This window comes from Rhinopithecus roxellana, chromosome 18 (assembly GCF_007565055.1).
Source record: "Rhinopithecus roxellana isolate Shanxi Qingling chromosome 18, ASM756505v1, whole genome shotgun sequence".
NCBI lineage: Eukaryota > Metazoa > Chordata > Mammalia > Primates > Cercopithecidae > Rhinopithecus > Rhinopithecus roxellana.
The window spans coordinates 60,274,736-60,294,253 of NC_044566.1; the positions used below are offsets into that span (position 1 = coordinate 60,274,736).

General features: G+C 41.8%; 1 protein-coding gene across 4 annotated transcripts in view; it reads right to left on the minus strand.

The window, feature by feature from the left end:
* FRY (FRY microtubule binding protein) overlaps positions 1–19,518 on the minus strand; it is a 271,683-nt gene that overhangs the window by 20,927 nt on the left and 231,238 nt on the right. For 2 of the 4 annotated variants that reach the window (XR_004054740.1, XR_004054741.1), the window contains exons 52-57: positions 17,390–17,590; positions 16,735–16,896; positions 13,562–13,728; positions 11,820–11,936; positions 2,819–2,968; positions 1,565–1,663 (exon numbers count right to left, since the gene is read on the minus strand). Coding sequence is in view for 2 of the 4 variants with exons in the window: in XM_030922400.1 (XP_030778260.1) it covers positions 1,565–1,663; positions 2,819–2,968; positions 11,820–12,009; positions 13,562–13,728; positions 16,735–16,896; positions 17,390–17,590 (969 nt within the window). In the remaining 2 variants the exon portion in view is untranslated. Of the gene's footprint in view, positions 1–1,564; positions 1,664–2,818; positions 2,969–11,819; positions 12,010–13,561; positions 13,729–16,734; positions 16,897–17,389; positions 17,591–19,518 lie in introns of all 4 variants that reach the window. The other 2 variants (XM_030922400.1, XM_010367069.2) reach the window with 1 other exon arrangement.

Sequence of the window (19,518 nt, forward strand, 5' to 3'; positions counted from 1 at the left end):
GGTTAGAAGACGACCAATACTTCCTCACAGGCTGGGTGATTCTGGTCAACATGACCTGACTTGGACACACCTACTTCTTTTATGCTGCGGTGGCGGCATCTGCTATGGGGCAGATCTCCTTTACTATAAGGAAGGCTATTATGGTAATAGCTCAGCTACTGAGAGATCCTGCCAGTCTTAAGCATCTGGGATAGTAACTAACACAGGTGTGAAAGGGAACCTTTGAGCAGAAAACAATGAGCATTGAGGAACTGAAGTTCACACTTGACACTAAAGGCTAAATTAGTTCACCAACCAGAACAAAAAGATTACTTTTACTGGGTGATGACTGAGAACCTGAAAACAGTGGCAGGTAAAAGGCCACAGAAATAGAAGACAAAGATAATTGTTACGGTGGAAAGTTAGAACTCTTGCCCTTGGGCAGGTCAAGGTAACATTAATAACAGCAATAGCAATAAACTCCAAACCAGTAACTTTACAATGAACATCTTCTTTCTACGTGGCATTGTGCTGGTCATTTTACAGATATTATTTCTATTTTCAAGGCAGTATCATGATGTGGTTAAGAGCGTGGGGCTTTGAATCCCACAGCTCCGGGTTCCAGTCCCACCCAGTTCCTAGCTAGCTAACGAGGGTAACAATAGCAACTCTCAGGGTAGTTGTGAGCATTAAACGATATAATTTAAGAGATTTAACTCTTAGCAGGTTGTTGGATACATAGAAAGGACTCAGGAAATGATAGCTGCCATGACTTATAATTGTTTTATCTTTACAACAATCCTGCAAATTAGTTATTATGATCAAGGGCTTACAGATGATGCATCTGAAATGAGAGATGGCAAGTCACTTATCCAAGGTGACTAACCCTTAAATAACTGAGCTGTGATTTAGACTCAAGTCAATCTGACTTCAAAACCCATGCTTTTTCTATAGTACCTGGCATATTCTAGGAAGTGCTCAATACACACTACATACAATTACTGAGTTTTCTGGGCCTCCAACTGTGCATCTCTCAGAAAACAGGTGGCTGGCACGGATGGTTTCTAGATCACTTCTGTCTCTACCATTTTACAATCTAGATCTATGAAGAAAGAAAAAAGTAAAGAGCAAGAGCTGAGGCCAAGAGAAACCCTGGGGACTGGCCGATGCAGCCCCCAAGAGTGGCTATGAGAATAGAGAGGAGATCCACCACAACTAGTTTTGGGTAAGGCTAACACTGGAAGGAAGTAATCACCAATTTCAAATCTCTGGGAAAAGTTATAACATTGGTAAGTAACATATCAAGCAGATACCCATTTTTTTCCCCCAATTTCTTGGTAGGGCTAAAAGTGAATGCTGAAGAATTTCTCTTTTGTAGATACCATTTTTAATACAGTTAATACTGTATACAGTCCTACCACCATTAAATTGGAATTGTAATCCTTAACAAGGGAAAAGATGAAGTCTGCCTTCTGCTTCCTAAAGAGCATGTCTTAGGTTAATCATAACACCTCCCAAGAACTCAGAGTGGTTGGGTTCATTTGGTTTTAACTGACTACACGTGCATAGAAACACAAACGCTTACTGAGAGTGTGGCCTCTTTCCTGTTGTTGTAGGTATCCAAATATTCTTGCAGTTCTAACACACTGAACTTGAGCTTGTCCAGAAGTCCACATGAAAGGAGCTAAAGACAGGAAAATAACTGGTATTAAAAAAACTAGAGAGATACCAACACGAAGGCATGGCTACACAGAAAACAGAAGTATATTTAGAAGTGATGTTAAAGGGGTACAAGTGCCATCCATTTTAATAAGCTGTGAAATTTGGAATTTTGCTCAACTATCAGCTGCAATTGCAATTGAATCCCAGCTTGATAATGCATGCCTCCTAAGAAAATATCCACTCTTTCCCATGTTAGCATAGGCAGGTAAGACATACCAAGTATTCCATAGAGGCCCACACTAAGATATGGTTTCCATTTTATACATGACTTCCACTGTCATCACCCAATAATACTCCAAGCAGTGTGAAGACAAACCTCCAAAAAGACTTTCAAACTGATTTTGTATTTAATCTATACCTTAAGTCATTTACAACAGAATGACTTTTCATATTTTATTCTTTGCTACAAGACAGCTACTGATCAAACAGGTTCTTGGAAGGACTTGCCTCTTAAGAGACTTTTAAAATCTAAGCACATCCTCACTGGTTCTAAACCTCAGTACTTACTGAGCATGTGATGATTCTGTCATATCATGGTGGATAGAAAAAAAAGGTATCACACAACTCCCACCCACCAGGAGCTCATCAGTCTTGCATGGTTAGAGTTCCATGCATAAAGCCATGAGTTGCCATCAGCCAGAGACTGTTTTGATTATCCTTTAAACTTATCATTCGCAGTTTGAGCTGGGCAAATCTACAGGGCAATAACTCTCTGTTAGAGACTTGGGGGTGGGGAAACTGACTGACATGTTGCCTCTGAAGACCCATCTGACTAGGCAACCTGGCATCATGGGCACTGCCTAGGTCAGCTCCAGGAGGTTATCTGACCGTATCTGCACAGCTGTCAAAGTCAGAGTCATCAGAGAGCAGTTGCCAAGGATGCAGAGGGAGCAGAGGTGGATTTTTCTCCTTTTTCTGTGAAATCGCTCTGCCTTGGCCTGGACTGGCCATGTGCAGTAAATATACTGCAGACCTTTGGGAGTCATATCACAATACAGCACTGCTCACAACACTGAAGGTGTCTTTAAACAAACCACAGCACAAACATGCTACCCTGAAGTTCTGCACTGTAGGTTGCATAGGCCCTTCACTGTCAGAGCAGGACTGGGATACTCACAGTCTCGGCATCCACAAAAAGTGTAGGGCACTCAGAGCAGGAGGTGAGCATCTGGGAAGAGCTGACAAATTTGGATCCGATTCCCCGGAGGTTATCTCCAAGGTAACTGGCTGCATCACAGGTTAGGAAGCAGAACCTTTTCTGAATATTCTGCAAGGCAAAATAGTGACCATTTGTAAAGGTCAACTTCAACTTATATATGATAAAAAACATTTGCGGGGGGCAGCTTCTGTTTTTATATTCCAGTTACATTAACTGATTTTCTTTTTTTTTTTTTTTGAGATGGAGTCTTGCTCTGTCACCCAGGCTGGAGTGCAGTGGCGCGATCTTGGCTCACTGCAAGCTCTGTCTCCTGGGTTCATGCCATTCTTCTGCCTCACCCTCCTGAGTAGCTGGTACTACAGGCACCCGCCACCACGCCCGGCTAATTTTTTGTATTTTTAGTAGAGATGGGATTTTACCGTGTTAGCCAGGATGGTCTCAATCTCCTGACCTCGTGATCTGCCTGCCTCGGCGTCCCAAAGTGCTGGGATTACAGGCGTGAGCCACTGTGCCCGGCCCTGATTTTTTTACCTGACATAAAAATTGTATATGTTTACTGTGTACAACATGTTTTAAAATATGTACAGGCTGTGAAATGGCTAAATTGGGCTAATTAACATGCATTTTTGGTGGTGAGAATACTTAAAATCTACTCTCAGCAATTTTCAAGAATATAATGCATGATTATTAATGGGAAAAACCCTACTTTTATTTATTATTTTTTATTTTTATTATTATTTTTAAATTTATTTTTTATTATACTTTAAGTTTTACAAATGTCCACAACGTGCACGTTTGTTACATATGTATACATGTGCCATGTTGGTGTGCTGCACCCATTAACTCATCATTTACACTAGGTATATCATATCTCCTAATGCTATCCCTCCCCGTCCCCCCACCCCACAACAGGTCCCAGTGTGTGATGTTCCCCTTCGTGTCCAAGTGTTCTCATTGTTCAATTCCCACCTATGAGTCAGAACATGCGGTGTTTGAAAACCCCTACTTTGAAATCTTTATAAACATATCGCATGAGAGTGGGTCCGTAGGGTAATGGGGGAGGGGAACAGAATGAATGTTTAGGTTAAATCAACTAAGTAATCATTCAGTGTGAACGTTTCTTCCTGAAATGCCATTTCCCAATGCGTGGATGCTTGTGCAGGTTGAGTATCCCTTATCTGAAATGCTTGGGACCAGAAGGGTTTCGGGTTTTGGATTTTTTCAGACATGAAATATCTGCAGATACATAACCACTTGAGTTGTTCCAATGAGCATTTCCTTCGAGTGTCACATTGGCACTCAAAAAGTTTCAGATTTTAGAGCATTTTGGATTTTTGGATTTGGGATGCTCAGCCTGTATCATCTTTTTGATCAACACTGCTTTTCTTTTTGCTTGTGGTTAGTGCCAATCAGAGTCTGAGTCTTCCTTGCGTGTTTGTCAGACTGGTGAAAGGAGATTACTTCAGTGTGGACAAGATGAAAAAGGTCAAGAGGCGTAACTCTTTTCTGCTTCCCGAGATCAGAGCTCCTTGAGACAGAGCATGGAAACTGTGCATTTGAGCCTCTGAAGAGTAAAATAGTAAATGCTGAATGGGACCTCTCTTCCTCTGTGGGCACATCTGGTCAGGTGTCTCAACTGAGCCTAATTCTGTCCTAGAGCTTAATATCCATCACTCATTAATCCTTATCACCAGATGAACAAACTGAGGTTAAGAGTGGTTAACTGAGTCGCTTAAGGTCATGCAACGAGTAAGTGAATGAGTAAGGATGGGTCTGACTCCAAAGCTGACAATCCTTCCATAATCTAGATTGCTTCCTAAGGTTACTGCTCCTCCTACACTACCTGAGGGGAAAAACAAAAAACATAATTAAGAAGAATCTGATTCACTGTGCCTGTGTCAGTGTCAAAATAAGAACACTTTTTTGGGAGGCTGAGGCAGGAGGATCACAAGGTCAGGAGTTCAAAACCTGCCTGGCCAACACGGTGAAACCCCATCCCTACTAAAAAAAAAAAAATACAAAAAAATTAGCTGGGCATGGTGGTGTGCGCCTGTAATCTCAGCTGCTTGGCAGGCTGAGGCAGAAGAATTGCTTGAACCCGGGAGGTGGAGGTTGCAGTGAGCCGAGATCGCACCACTGCACTCCAGGCTGAGTAACAGAGAAAGACTCCATCTCAAAAAAAAAAAAAAAAAAAAATCCAACAAAAACAAACAAACAAAAAACACTTTTACCCCCCTGACCTTCTAGCAAACAGTGTTTTTTGTTTTGTTTTTGAGACAGGGTCTTGCTCTGTCACTCAGGCTGGAGCGCAGTGGCACAAACATGGCTCACTGCAGCCTTAAACTCCTGGGCTCAAGCAATCAGCTCATCTCAGCCTCTCAGGTAGCTGGCACCATAGGTGTGTGCTACCATACCCAGCTGATTTTTAAAATGTTTTTTTTTTTTTTTTTGTAGAGAAGGGGTCTTGCTATGTTGCCCAGGCTGGTCTCCAACTCCTGGGCTCAAGCAATCCTCCTGCCTCAGCCTCTCAAAGTGCTAGGATTACAGGCATGAGCCGCCGCACCCAGCCTATACAATGTCGTTAACAAAAGAACAAACTATTTAACAACAACAAAAAAAGAATTCCAGTCCTTACGCATTGGCTTTCCCCAATGATATTACTGCTTTTTGAGTTGTCAAACCTAATCCATGAAAAACACGATCTGTCCTGTTAAGGGGAAATTAGCATGTCCCCTAAACAATAGCAGGCTTTTGGTTCTTTATAAGTTATATTAGAAAAATGCCAACCATATTGCATATTATGTATTTTTAAATTTATTTAATGTATCTGAGAATCTTGGTAGAATGTATAACATACTCCTATCTCTGTGGTGTTAAGTTGGTTTTATGTCAATTAAATAAAAGACCCAAAACTAACAATGTTAGAGCTGAAAGAAACCGAAATTCCATGTCTACCATTGCATAGCTAGTTGAGTGGCAGAGCTGGGATTAGGATTCAGGTCCCCAAATAGTGTGGAGTTCTTTCCTTGTTACCTAAGGATAAGGTAAGATCCTGGCTTACTTTTTCTTTTACAGAGAAGACTAGATCTGTCAGGGAACTTCAGAGCCACATATAAAGTCAGTGATATTTAGGGGATATAAATTCAGTTTTGTTTTCTTGTGAATTCCATCACACGTTATATAATTTGGTGACATTATGTGACACATGATGATGATATTCTCATGAGCAACAAGAAGAAAATATGATGACGGAGACACTTGGAAAAATGTCCACACTGGACCGACAGAAACCACTTCCTTGTTTTTAAAACCAAATTATTTTCACAATTACCTCCTCCCTACCTCTTCCAAAATCCAACCAAACACGGAAACATTATATTCACACTTACAGGGAAATGTTGGGAAACAGTAAACAGACATTGTAAGGAAATGACAAATGATTCATAACAGGCAGAAAGCAGGTCTAACGTATTTCATTTCCAGCATATTTTAGTAATGCCTATTTTGCTTCAAGTATTATTTTCATATAGAATCTGATCAGGGTTGAGAAAATTCTTAAGTATAAATGTAATATTAAAAAGCAAAATAGGAGGTATGCATTTTTAAAAATTATTATATTATTATTACTGCAGATAAGCTCCATAGGGTGATTGATTTAATACACTGATGAAAAAGAAATTCAAATCCAAATGAGTCCCCCCAGGGCCCATGCCTGTCCCCACCTTCCAGCTCATTTGCATTTTAATTTTTAGTACTTTCTTCGCCCTCTCTCCACAACTGCGTTGCTCTCTGGACAGTGGATGCTGTGAAACCTGAACCCACTGCCTTGCTGCTGGAGTGGCGAAAGATCCTAGAGAGTTAACTTTTATGAGACAACAAATGGCACATCAGCCCCTCTCAGGGGAAGGGGTCATCTTCTGCGAGGACATTGGATGGGACATCTGAGGCCTTTCACTCCTATAGCCAGTTTTATCACTTGGGAGTTAGCTTTGTTCTCTTTAGTCTCTCTCCTGCAATCTGAGTATTCTCTCAGAAGTGGCTAGAGAGTCCCCAGTGGAGGTGGCTCACGGCGTGCCAGGGCTGCAGAACTCTCTGTGGTGGGCAGTCAGTTACTTCTGGGCTCTCACCAGAAGATCCAGACTCTGTGGTGGGGCCAGGGCCACAAAGGACATGCCAATGACCATGAGGAAGAGCAGCCAAATGGGAGCAGCCAGCCTGTGCTGACGGCCTGCTACATGCACGGCTTGAGCTGTTTCTCCATGTGAGCTCTCATAAGTAGTCTTTGAAAGATAAAACTCATAGATACTGTTTTCACTTCTATTGTACCATGGAGGACACTGAGGGTTGGAGAACTTAAGGACTGTCTGCAGGCCTAGAAGGCTAGTAAGTGGCCAGAACTGGAATTTGAACCTAGGTAGGTTTAATTTCAAAGGCTAGTCTGACTTCACTGTACTCTTTTTCCACCAAGAAATCACCATCCCATACAACTCTTTTCTCTTTATGCCTCACCAGCATCTCAACTGGCGGGCTGCCAGGTACCAGGCAGGTAGAGGGTGTAGACAGGGCCTCCCTTCTGCCTTCCTTATGCTACCTGCATACCTGGGTAGGTGGGAGAGGAAGTCAGGCTGAATGGTGGCTGCAGCTGTGGGCCATGGCTGACCTGTCAGTCTTGGTAATGAACCTGCTGGTCTACTGACATGAAGTTAGAAGCTGTGTGTTGAAGGTTTCCATTTATTCTTCCTACATTTACTAAGCACCTAGTGTATGTTAGAAACTGTCAGAAATCAAGGTGAGCAAGGCACTGTTTACCTGCCCTCTTCATGGCAGACAGACACCTAAACAAGTTATTACCATATAGAGTCATAAGTGTAACGGATGCAAGCACAAAATCCTGAGATGCCAGGGGCAGGGAGAAAGTAATGGAAGGCTTTACTCACTGAAGTGACACCCAATCGAGGGCTTTGAATGTAACTGGGAGTGCAGCCCAGGGACAAGGGGAGATGACCGTTCTAGGCAGAGAGAAAGTATTGTGCAGGACGGTCAAATTGAGCACGAATAATCCAATAACTCTAATAAAAATGACCATAACAGCCAAACTTAAATATATATTATTAATCGTTCTTTAAAAACAGCTTTTAGAGGCTGGGCACGGTGGCTCACGCCTGTGATCCCAGCACTTTGGGAAGCCAAGGCAGGTGGATCACCTGAAATCAGGAGTTCAAGACCAGCCTGGCCAACATGGTGAAACCTCGGCTTTACTAAAAATACAAAATTAGCCAGGCGTGGTGGTGCATGCCTATAAACCCAGCTACTCAGGAGGCTGAGGCAGGACAATCGCTTGAACCTGGGAGGTGGAGGTTGCAGTGAGCTGAGGTTGTGCCATTGCACTCCAGCCTGGGCAACAAGAGTGAAACTCCATCTCAAAAAAAAAAAAAAAAAAAAAGCTTTTAGAAAAATATAATAAGTTGCTTTGCCTCTCAATCCTTAACATTAACTTTACCTCAAATAGTAGCTTTCTAGTAGTTTGCTTTAAATTTTCAATCTGGCTTAATGTTCAAAGTATTTCCAGAATTCTTATCTGTTAGCAGCCAATTGTTTTCTGTCTTAAATCTAACATCTCCTCCAGCCCAGGTTAATCTCAGACATGACATTAATGTGCCCATTCAAGCTTCTACTAGGTTTTCACTTAGAGTAAATTGAAGAAGTTGAAAGAGCACTACAAGTAAGACTCCAAGTTAACTAGTCCAAGTAGCTATCTGCACTACTGGTATATAATTCTCCAAAAATGGATTATAAGAAGGGCCTCCAGGCTCAAAAACAGAGTTCACTTTTATGTTAGCTAAAAATATGTCATCCTGAATTTGAAATTACTTCAAATAGATTATTTCAGTTTTGCCTAACCTTCTGCTCACTAGAATAACAGATTAATAAGTAATCTTTTTTTGTTTGTTTGTTTAATGGAGACACAGTCTCACTTTGTTGCCCAGGCTGGAATGCAGTGGTGTGATCTCAGCTCACTGCAACCTCTGCCTCCCAGGTTCAAGTGATTCTCCTGCCTCAGCCTCCCAAATAGCTGGGATTATAGGCATGTGCCACCATGCCTGGCTAATTTTGTATTTTTAGTTGAGACAGGGTTTCACCATGTTGACCAGGCTGGTCTCGAATTCCTGACCTCAGGTGGTCCTCCCACCTCGGCCTCCCAAAGTGTTGGAATTACAGGCATCAGCCACTGTGCCTGGCTGATTGGCCTGATTCTTTTTTTTTTTTTTTTTTTTTTTTTTTTGAGACGGAGTCTCGCTCTGCCGCCCAGGCTGGAGTGCAGTGGCCGGATCTCAGCTCACTGCAAGCTCCGCCTCCCGGGTTCACGCCATTCTCCTGCCTCAGCCTCCCAAGTAGCTGGGACTACAGGCGCCCACCACGTCGCCCGGCTAGTTTTTTGTATTTTTAGTAGAGACGGGGTTTCACCATGTTAGCCAGGATGGTCTCGATCTCGTGACCTCGTGATCCGCCCATCTCGGCCTCCCAAAGTGCTGGGATTACAGGCTTGAGCCACCACGCCCGGCCTGATTGGCCTGATTCTTAAGGGTTACTAAGTAGGAGTCACTTTCCCATACCATAAAAAGAAATTACAATGTACAGCAACCTGCTGCTATGCCATTGACCTCAGAGCAGAACCGAGGTCAAGGGACACTGGCTACTGAAATGTTGAAATTATATTTTAAGGCAGATTTAGCTATGGGGTCTCCTACTCCCCAAGACTTCTTAACAACCCATTTAAGAGGGACATAATTTCAGTTTCGCACTTTAGATATATCATTCCTTATTTTCCTGCCTTTCCCTTCGGCCATGGCTCCTCCTGTAGGTGATTTAAGCACCCCTTCTCTCAGTCCAACTAAATTATTGTCCCTCTCCCATGATATACTCATGATATACAGAATTCAATAGTTACATAAGTTTAACTAGATTCTAACTGTTCTGTCTGGTCATTCATCCAAAATTCAAGTCTATTCAAATCTGGAACTAGATAGTTCCTTTCCATTTTTTCCCCTTATATTATCCATGGGAGTTCTGTCTAATGAGTTATGAAAAAATATGCTTAAGAAAACGCTGAAAGAAAAGCGTTTTTAATTATAGAAAAACAGGAAATTGGCCAGGCACGGTGGCTCATGCCTGTAATCCCAGCTACTCGGGAGGCTGAGGCAGGAGAATCGCTTGAACCTGGGAGGTGGAGTGAGCTGAGATCATGCTACTGCACTCCAGCATGGGTGACAGAACAAGACCCTGTCTCCCCACCCCCCCAAAAAATAAAAAGAAAATAAGGAAATAAAAAACACCCCAAATTTCATTACCCTGAGAAGACACAATGATATTCTGGTGTATAATTTTCATTATTTTCTAGGCATTTAAAAAAAAGAAATACTAATCTATATATATATATAAAATCTATATATATATATAGATTAGTATATGTTATGTGTATATATATACACACACACACACACACACATATCTAAACTAGCTTTCTCTTTAACTAGAATATTGGTAACCATGTTTCTACATCAACAAATCTTCCCCTAGAACCTCATCTTCGTAGCTTCCAGGCCTCATTATTCCCAGCACTGCCATTTTCACAGTCAGTATCTGCTTCAAGCTCAGACATAGTTCTAGTTAACTGCAATGACCTTCAAAGAGCTCTGGTGTTTCTTCACAGCAAGGCATGTTTCTTTTGCTGCCTCCTGCTCCTGCCAATTATTTGATGAAATTTGGAGGATACAGGTTTACAGAAAGATGCATAGAGGAGTTAATGGGAAGCAGTCATTGTAATTATGTTATGAGGTAACAAGCGAGATTTAAGGTGTCCACACGAGACTGCCGCAGAGAGCGGTGTGTGCAAGATGCTAGGGTGTCTGGCTGAGGGATTGGAAGTGGGGTTGAAATCCCACCTGCACTCTGCTGGCCAAGTGTGGTACTGCACCCTTCTGGAGGCAGGGACATTCATTACCGTTTGCACAGACACTATGGACAGTGGGGCTGTGGTTCACGCGGGAGAGGCAGTTGTTAGACTGGCCTGATTCTTTTTTTTTTTTTTTTTTTTTTTTTTTTTTTTGAGACGGAGTCTCGCTCTGCCGCCCAGGCTGGAGTGCAGTGGCCGGATCTCAGCTCACTGCAAGCTCTGCCTCCCGGGTTTACGCCATTCTCCTGCCTCAGCCTCCCGAGTAGCTGGGACTACAGGCGCCCCCCACGGCGCCCGGCTAGTTTTTTGTAGTTTTTAGTAGAGACGGGGTTTCACCGTGTTAGCCAGGATGGTCTCGATTTCCTGACCTCGTGATCCGCCCGTCTCGGCCTCCCAAAGTGCTGGGATTACAGGCTTGAGCCACCGCGCCCGGCCTGGCCTGATTCTTAAGGGCTACCAAGTAGGCGGCATTTTCCCATTTCATAAAACGAAATCTGCAGTACACAGCAACCTGCTACAACAGCAAGAATGACTTTTCATCTGTTCAAAAGCAACTCAAGGGAGTAAGCAAGTGTTCACAGCTATGGCTGGCATGCTAAGGAATTCATAGAGTGGGAAAATGAGAAAAGACAAGGAAAGGAAAGATAAAAATAATAAAAACGAAAGAGAGGTAAAGGGGGGTAGGATGGAGGATAGGCCTGGCAGAAGATTCTTTTAATGGTCCCGATGTCATGGCTGCTGAAGACTGGTGATGTCAGTAACACGAAGAAAGGCAGGAATGAAAGGTACTTCATGGCAACCTAAATCACCAATACCATGTTGAGAAGGATGATGAGATTAAGGGTAAATAGGAGAAATTTTAAAGTCAGAGGAAATTTAGGGGTGTCTGGAAGAGAAAATACAGCAGTATAACCCCAGAACAAAAGAACAACCTCTCCTTAAATTCGAAGCTACCTGGCTCCCCTTAGAAACTGAGTCCTCTGCACTTTCAGTGAGCACACATACCTTAAACAAGGAGGAGAACACGTGAAATGTATACACAGCACAGGAGCCGTCTGAGTCGCACATAAGCTGGTTGATGTGGCTGCGCCAGGCCTCCTCGGCATCGTCGCAGGCTGCGGGCTGAAAGGCGGCAAGGATGGCTGAGAAGAAGGGCGAGGGGGGGGGAGAGACTCCCCTGTCACCTTCTCCAAAGCTGGAAAAAATGAAAACGACTCTGTCAAGAAGTGATGTCCTTCTCATCCTATATCGGGTTTTATACATTCTCACCCTGAGAGTCAGCAAAATGAGGTAGCTATTCTACCCACTCTTCCTTTTGAAGTTGCTTTGGGGTCTTGGCTTTCACTCAGCAGTCACTGTGATTCTTTTTGGTGTGTTTGTTTTGAGTCTCTCTCTGTTGCCCAGGCTGGAGTGCAGTGGCATGATCTCGGCTCACTGCAACTTCTGCCTCGTAGGTTCCAGCAATTCTCGTGCCCCAGTCACCAGAGTAGCTGGGACTACAGGCATGTGCTACCATGACCAGCTAATTTTTGTATTTTTAGTAGAGACAGTATTTCACCATGTTGGCCAGCTGGTCTTGAACTCCTGGCCTCAAGTGATCCACCCAGCTCGGCCTCCCAAAGTGGTAGGATTACAGGTGTGAGCCACCGCGCCTGGCAAGAGGTCACTGAGATTCTTTCATGATTCAAGGAAATAGAATTTGCACCTCTAGAATTTCTGTGATTCCTCCATTTCTGATTCCCTTTCTCTAGACTTGGTACCTCTTTTAGCCTTCAGCAATGCCTCTCACTTTCACAGAGGCCATGCCCCAGAGTAACCACAGTCCTATGCTTTGGCAGTTTCATTCTTCATTTTTCATTATGAAAAATTATATAAATTTTGAATCTTCTAATTTTTCCTTTCTGGAGGGAGAGTATTAATAAATGCATATGCACAAATGCCTGGAAGACAAAGGTGGAGGGAGACAAGGAAACCAGAGATACGTAGGGAAAGAGAGACAGAGAGGCAGGAAGAGAGAAGAGAGAATGAATCAAAAATGAAAGGTCAAATTCTTCTCTAGGTATTACCTTAACCTTTTCCTTTGATGGACAGACATTGCTTACTGTAACAGAAGGCCTTTATCTAGCATATCAGAAGCTTTGACTTAGTTCTTATTTTCAACTTTCAGAAGAGTAATTTTAGGATCTCAAATTTCTTCTCCTGAAGTAGATCTGTAGCATTACTATTTGTGATTTATTCTAGATGCTGGATTAGTCTAACCTCTGATGTTTTTATCTATTTCTCTTCACATTTTTTTTTTCTGTTTCTATATCTCACTAGTCTCAGAAATATCAGCCACCAGGCCAAAAGACACCCACTTAAAGAGTAGGTATTTACTGTATAAAGAGCCTCTTGTTCCAGTGTTTTAACTCCAAATGGAAAGAGCTTCTTTCCAAGGCATGCCAAGTCTTGCTTATCTTCAAAGCTTCCAAGGTCTGGACCATGTTCCCAGGCTCTTCCTTTGCTTTTTATGTTGCTTTCTGGCCTTATGAATTCATATGTAAGTGTCCCTTCTTCATTCCACATGAGGCCCTATAACGGGACTGGATGACTCTAACTCAGCTGAGAGCCCGCCATGATACATGTCACTTTGGACTCCTTCATTAGGATGTCCCAGCAGTGCAAGGGTGACACTTAACTTGAGTGTGAATGCCACACAATGTACCATGCACATTCACACCACTCACATCAGCCAAGGGCTCCATTACCTCGCCAGGGTAAACTGGTCCAGGGCCCGATTGCCTTTTTCTTCCCCCTCAGTCATGTCCAGGCTAAAGCTGTCGCTGCATTCAAAAGCTGCTGGAAGTTCATTGATGGAACTAGAAAGATCATCCTCATGCACAGTGGTGTCCTCCTCCTCACGAACAGCTTCACCCTGGAAGAATAAAAAGACAAAAGAATCCCCCAATGTGTAAGAATACATACAGGACAACCTGTTCAACTAAGGAACAAATAAGAGAGACCGAAATGTTGATGGTGATAGAAATGGGGACATTTGTTTTCTAGCTATAGTACAGTCTATTTCTGGTCGGACTCAGGAATTCTCTGAAGTACTGTTCATTCTTTATCTTCTTCTCAATCTCTTCCATAACAGTCCCCAAAGGGGCTCCCAATAGATTTTCATACTTGGCCCATGCTTATAGGGTATGAACGCTCAACCTGGAAAAGACCATCAAGACCTCCAGTCCAACCTCCACATTTTGCAGATGAGGAAACAATGCTCCATGTGGGAAAGGGACTTGTCTAATATCAGGTCCGTAATCAGAGTTGGAGCTGGGACAAGAAACACTGCTTTAGGATTCAGAACTCCTTCCATTGTCCAAACCCAGCCTTCTAAAGTAAGCCTATCCAGAGTTAATTCTCTAATATAGAACCCCTTTACCAATGGAATGTAGAATCATCAGGGCCTGGCACAGTAGATGCCCAGGATACCTGTGGTGTGCACAAGTGATCCAGAGTCCTTCCCTAAGCCTGCTGGGTTGCTTGGTCTTTCCATATAGGGGATGCTCTAAGATCCATTTGCATGTATGCTTTACCCTTGAGAATACCCCCTAAAGATAACAGATATGAGTACCTGCTCTTACCTGACTACAAAATGTGGAACGAACAGTACAATGAAAGGGCTCTAGGGCGGGCAGAACCCGGATCAGTGAGAGGCAGGAAAGAGACATAGCAAGTAAAATGGAAAAAGAGGTTGGGTTTGGGCCTGGGCCAGGGGAAAAAGGAGGACTGATTGTTCTTTAGGAGAGGAAGGAAGGCAACTGGATTACAGATCAGAAGGGGGAGGAAGAAAGATGTACACGTTACAGTGAGTCATTTTCTTAAAACAAAACAAAAGCAAGGCAAAATACAAGTGTATATGAATTAGAGCTTTATCTCGAGTTAACATCTGTTCATTCATTCAGTGTGTAAATACATATATAAAAAATATATATTATACTTTGACTCTAGAATTAATAGGGAAAATTACCAGGAATGGTAAAAATATATTAGGGAAATAAGATATCTCATGTCTTTGGAGGAATTGCTGGTAAATACTGAGTTTGAGATGTTGATCCATATCTGCTTTTTAAAACTACAGTGCTGCCAACGAGGCTGGCCACTGGTTCCTGGTCTAGGTTATTAGTGTACATACACTTAATCCATTAGAGAACGAATGAGTTCTTATTAAAATACCTTTTATTTTCTCTAATATCATAGATAGTATCAAACATTGCAGAAATGCAACTTATGTGAAAAACAGGGATAGCTCTTCAGAAATGGGACTTGACTTTTCCTTGATAGGATGAGATCTATTACTTAGGTATTACTATTCTTTTTTTCTTTTTTCTTTTTTTTTTGAGACAGAGTCTCGCTCTGTTGCCCAGGCTGGAGTGCAGTGGTGTGATCTCAGCTACCTGCAACCTCCACCTCCTGGGTTCAAGCAATTCTCTGCCTCAACCTCCTGAGTAGCTGGGATTATAGGCACCCGCCACCAAGCCTAGTTAATTTTTTTGTATTTTTAGTAGAGACAGGGTTTCACCATCTTGGCCAGGCTGGTCTTGAACTCCTGACCTCGTGATCCACCTACCTCGGCCTCCCAAAGTGCCAGGATTACAGGTGTGAGCCAAAGCGCCCGGCCTTAGGTAGTACTTTCTATGAGAAATCTCTATGTTTTTAGCATTCAAAATAGAAAAGTGGAGAAAATGACCATATTGACATTGAGAAATATCAAATGCTAATAACTTCACATATACTTTGTTATGTTTTTTCTATGAAATTTGATTTCATAATCTTAGAATTTTAACTTAGACAACTTTTCTTTCTGGGCTTTTTTCTTTCAGCTAATAAAGAACTCTGCTAATTCCAAGAATCCTGATTGTAGTACCTTTGCAATGAGGCAAATTTAGAAATAATTACTATTTAAGCTTCAATATTTTTAGGTAATTATAATTTGGTGATTGCCCTCGGTTTAAAGCACATAGATTTTCCTAGATTTCTGATCTATTTTTACTACACTATCAGAGAATATAGAATAGCCAATATTATATTTTTCCATTAGAAGTGTTGGAAGGAATATATTTTTATAAATTTTTTTTCAATTTTATTTTTTCTTTTGAACTTGCACAACCGTAACAAAACTCATGATAGATAGTGCTTGACTCTGTCTTAACAGCAATTGATTATTTTGGTATTTCTACTAAAAGGAAACACAATTCTATACTGATGGGCATAGATGTGGGCAAAGCATGCAAGTGGATGGTTTTCAGGACATTTTAATAAAATAAACTTTAAATGAAATACACACTGTTAGATTTTTAAAAATTAAGATAATTACATCCATTATTTACTTTTCTCCTCACAGTCTCTGAAGAGAAGAGTTTTGTGTGAATCTGGCATAAGACTGTGATCGACATTAAAAATTCTGATAGTATGCCAAAAGGCAAGCACTGAATCAATGTACAAATTGTGTAATTGTTTCCCACATAGGAAAAAATTTCCCCAAATACATGCATACACCCACACCTCACTTAGTATATTGTTTTATAAAATTCATGACAAAGACCAGCAGTTTCCCAGTCACAGCGATCTCAGACATACACCACTGGTTTTGCCATTCCACCAGCAGTGTTCATGCAAAATGTCTCATTTTAGAAAGACCTCAAATCAAGTCTTTCAGCCAAGAAGAAGATGGCTGCTCAAGTTTGTGGGGGTAAAACAACTTCAAAACATAGGCTCAGGTGTACAAACTTCTATTATTTTAAAAAAGAGAGAAAGAAAAAGATAAAGATAGTCTTTTTACTTGAGACCCCTTAAGAATTCTCAGAAAATTGGAAGTGCTTTTTTTTTTTTTAAAGTGTTTTAAGCGAAGTACAAATCATCATTGTTAAAATTTCTTCACCTTTGAACCCTCAGAAATCTGCAGATTATTCATATCAGGCAAGGAAGCATCGAAGCTGGACATTCTGGTGTTAAAGGAATGAGGGTCTGCAGGGGTTGAGTCACAGGCTGTGGTGAGCAGCTCCATGGGATTTGTCTCTTCAGAGGGAGAGAGAGTCATGATCTGTTTAAAAAGGAAAGGAAATGAAACATAGTATGAAGTTCTCTTTCTTTAAAAGCTCCAGTTCTCTAGTTGTTGGTTTATACATCTTAATTTTTAAACTTCCACATTTCACCATTTTTGGACCTTAAACATAGCAGTTAGTAATCCAGGCATTTTCAGATAATCACATCAAAATGTCTGTCATATCTCCACACTTTAGAGATCTGGGGAAGTTTTAACAAGATTCCAGAATCATAAAAGTATTTGTGAAAAATCTAGGCCTTAACAGATCTGGTGGCTTTCAGGGTGAATCACATGGACCCCAGTCTTTGTTTCCATCTGCAACCTACAGAGAAGACTTTGCCAGTTAGAACCCATTAGACACCACCTGACAGTTCCGATTTTAGTTCAGCAGCTGTGGAAAGTTTCCTTGGCTGCAACTGGAAACTCTACTCCTGCATTAGTTACAAAAAATAAGCCTCCCAATTCCTAGAGTGGGAGAGCTGCTACTTACTAGGTCTGAGTGCTCCAGGATCTGGCTGGCTGTGAGGTCCTCCTCCTCAGATGACTCATCGGAGTCCTCATGGTTCATTTTATTCAGGCTGGGAGTGCTTCCTGACAGTTGGCGCTCCTCCAGAATCTGCATATCACACTTGTCCAGGCTGTCCAGAGAACGTCTGCGCACTCCCCAGTTGAAATTGTCCATACTCTCACCCTGAAATCACACCATCAGCCAGTTTTTTTTATGCCAAAATCCTCTTGCACTCACATGTTCACACATTCAATTAGTCATAGCTTAGGAACAAATATGGTCATTATTAACTCTCAGGCCCTCATCTACTTTGGTATCAAAACTTTTGTTTACCCGATGTGAAAAGGAGTAAAAGCACACTATTTTCATGTAAACTCATGTAAAGTCATAGGTAGAAGTGATGACATACTTTTCTTTGGCATGGTGGGTAATAATTACATTTTTTAAAACCTTGATTTTGGTAAACACTACCAATGATCTGTGTTTTCAAAAATCTGTAGGAAAGAGACCGTTAGTATGAAAACTTCAAAAGAGGTGTCACCCACTCCCACCACCCTGAGGTCAGCCCCTGTTTAGTACTGTTTTCAGAAGGAGAAAAATGTAGGAGCTATGCTTGTAGCACATTCCAGAATCCTTTGGGTATTTAGTGGAAGAGCATTAGGTAAACATTCCAGCCTATTTCTGCCACAGCGGTTTTCACAGACACAATGCAGAGTTAAAGACTATCAGAGCAGATGGGCAAAGTCTGATGGATCATGCACTATGCAGAGGCCAGAGCGGCAACACCTTAACTTTTGCTTTAGGTTATTCTTTAAATAATTGTCCCAGTGTAGAAAATTGTTAATTTCCTGGACTCGGTACCAAATATTATTATTATTATATTATTATTATTATTATTATTATTATTATTATTTGAGATGGAGTCTTGCACTGTCGCCTGGGCTGGAGAGCAACAGCACCATCTTGGCTCACTGTAACCTCCATCTCCCAGTTCACACCATTCTCCTGCCTCAGCCTCCTGAGTAGCTGGGATTACAGGCACGCGCCACCACACCCGGATAATTTTCTGTATTTTTAGTAGAGACAGTTTCACTGTGTTGGCCAAACTGGTCTTGATTACCTGACCTTGTGATCCACTTACCCCGGCCTCCCAAAGTGCTGGGATTACAGGCGTCAGCCACCGCACCCAGCCTATTACTGTTTTTTTTTTCCTTCTTTTGAGACAGTCTTGCTGTCACCCAGGCTGGAGTAGTGCAGTGGCGTGATCTCAGCTTGCTGCAACCTCCACCTTCCAGGTTCCACGCGAGGCTAATTTTTTGTATTTTTAGTAGAGACTGGGTTTTGCCATGTTGCCAGGCTGGTCTCGAACTCCTGACCTCAAGTGATCCACCCGCTTTGGCCTCCCAAAGTGCTGAGATTACAGGCGTGAGCCACTGCACCTGGCCTCAAATAATAATGTTGATTTGTATATTTTGAATTACTGAGAACTAGCTTAAGTGGCCATGTAAGTGTTAAAGAAGGCTTTTAGTTGCATTCAGACTTTCTCTACAAATCATCAGTTATTAAACAAGTGCATTTGACTAACATAACTTTTTTTTTTTTTCTAGAAATGGATTTGGGTTTTATTTTTCTCTCTGTTAAGATAGGAATAAAGGAAGAAAAATATTACTCAGCTGACTGAGCAAATTTTAACCTAAACAAATGATCTGGTAAAATCTAGCACAGAACCTTTTCATTTACTGGTAATTTGAAACACTGCCTGATGGTTCATTGAAATAAAATAAAACAACTTTTTCTGATGAGAGCTCAGTGAACAACATACTATGAGAGATGTGAGTTACTGCTAAACTTATGAGCATTATCGTTTATTGATTTCCCTCTGTTTTAAGGGTCGTGTCTGTCTCCTAGTGAAACAAGCTTGCCATTCTCACAGATCTGTCATATAACAGAGGTGTAGCTTTTCCAAAGTCTGCTTGGGCTATTCATGGTAGAAGGCAAGAGGTACAAATGCTAAGCACAATCTGGATAAGATACAGAAATTATCATTATTCATCCTCACATATGATATTTATGATTGCTCTTAGGGCTGTTTGATTACAAAAGAGAACGCA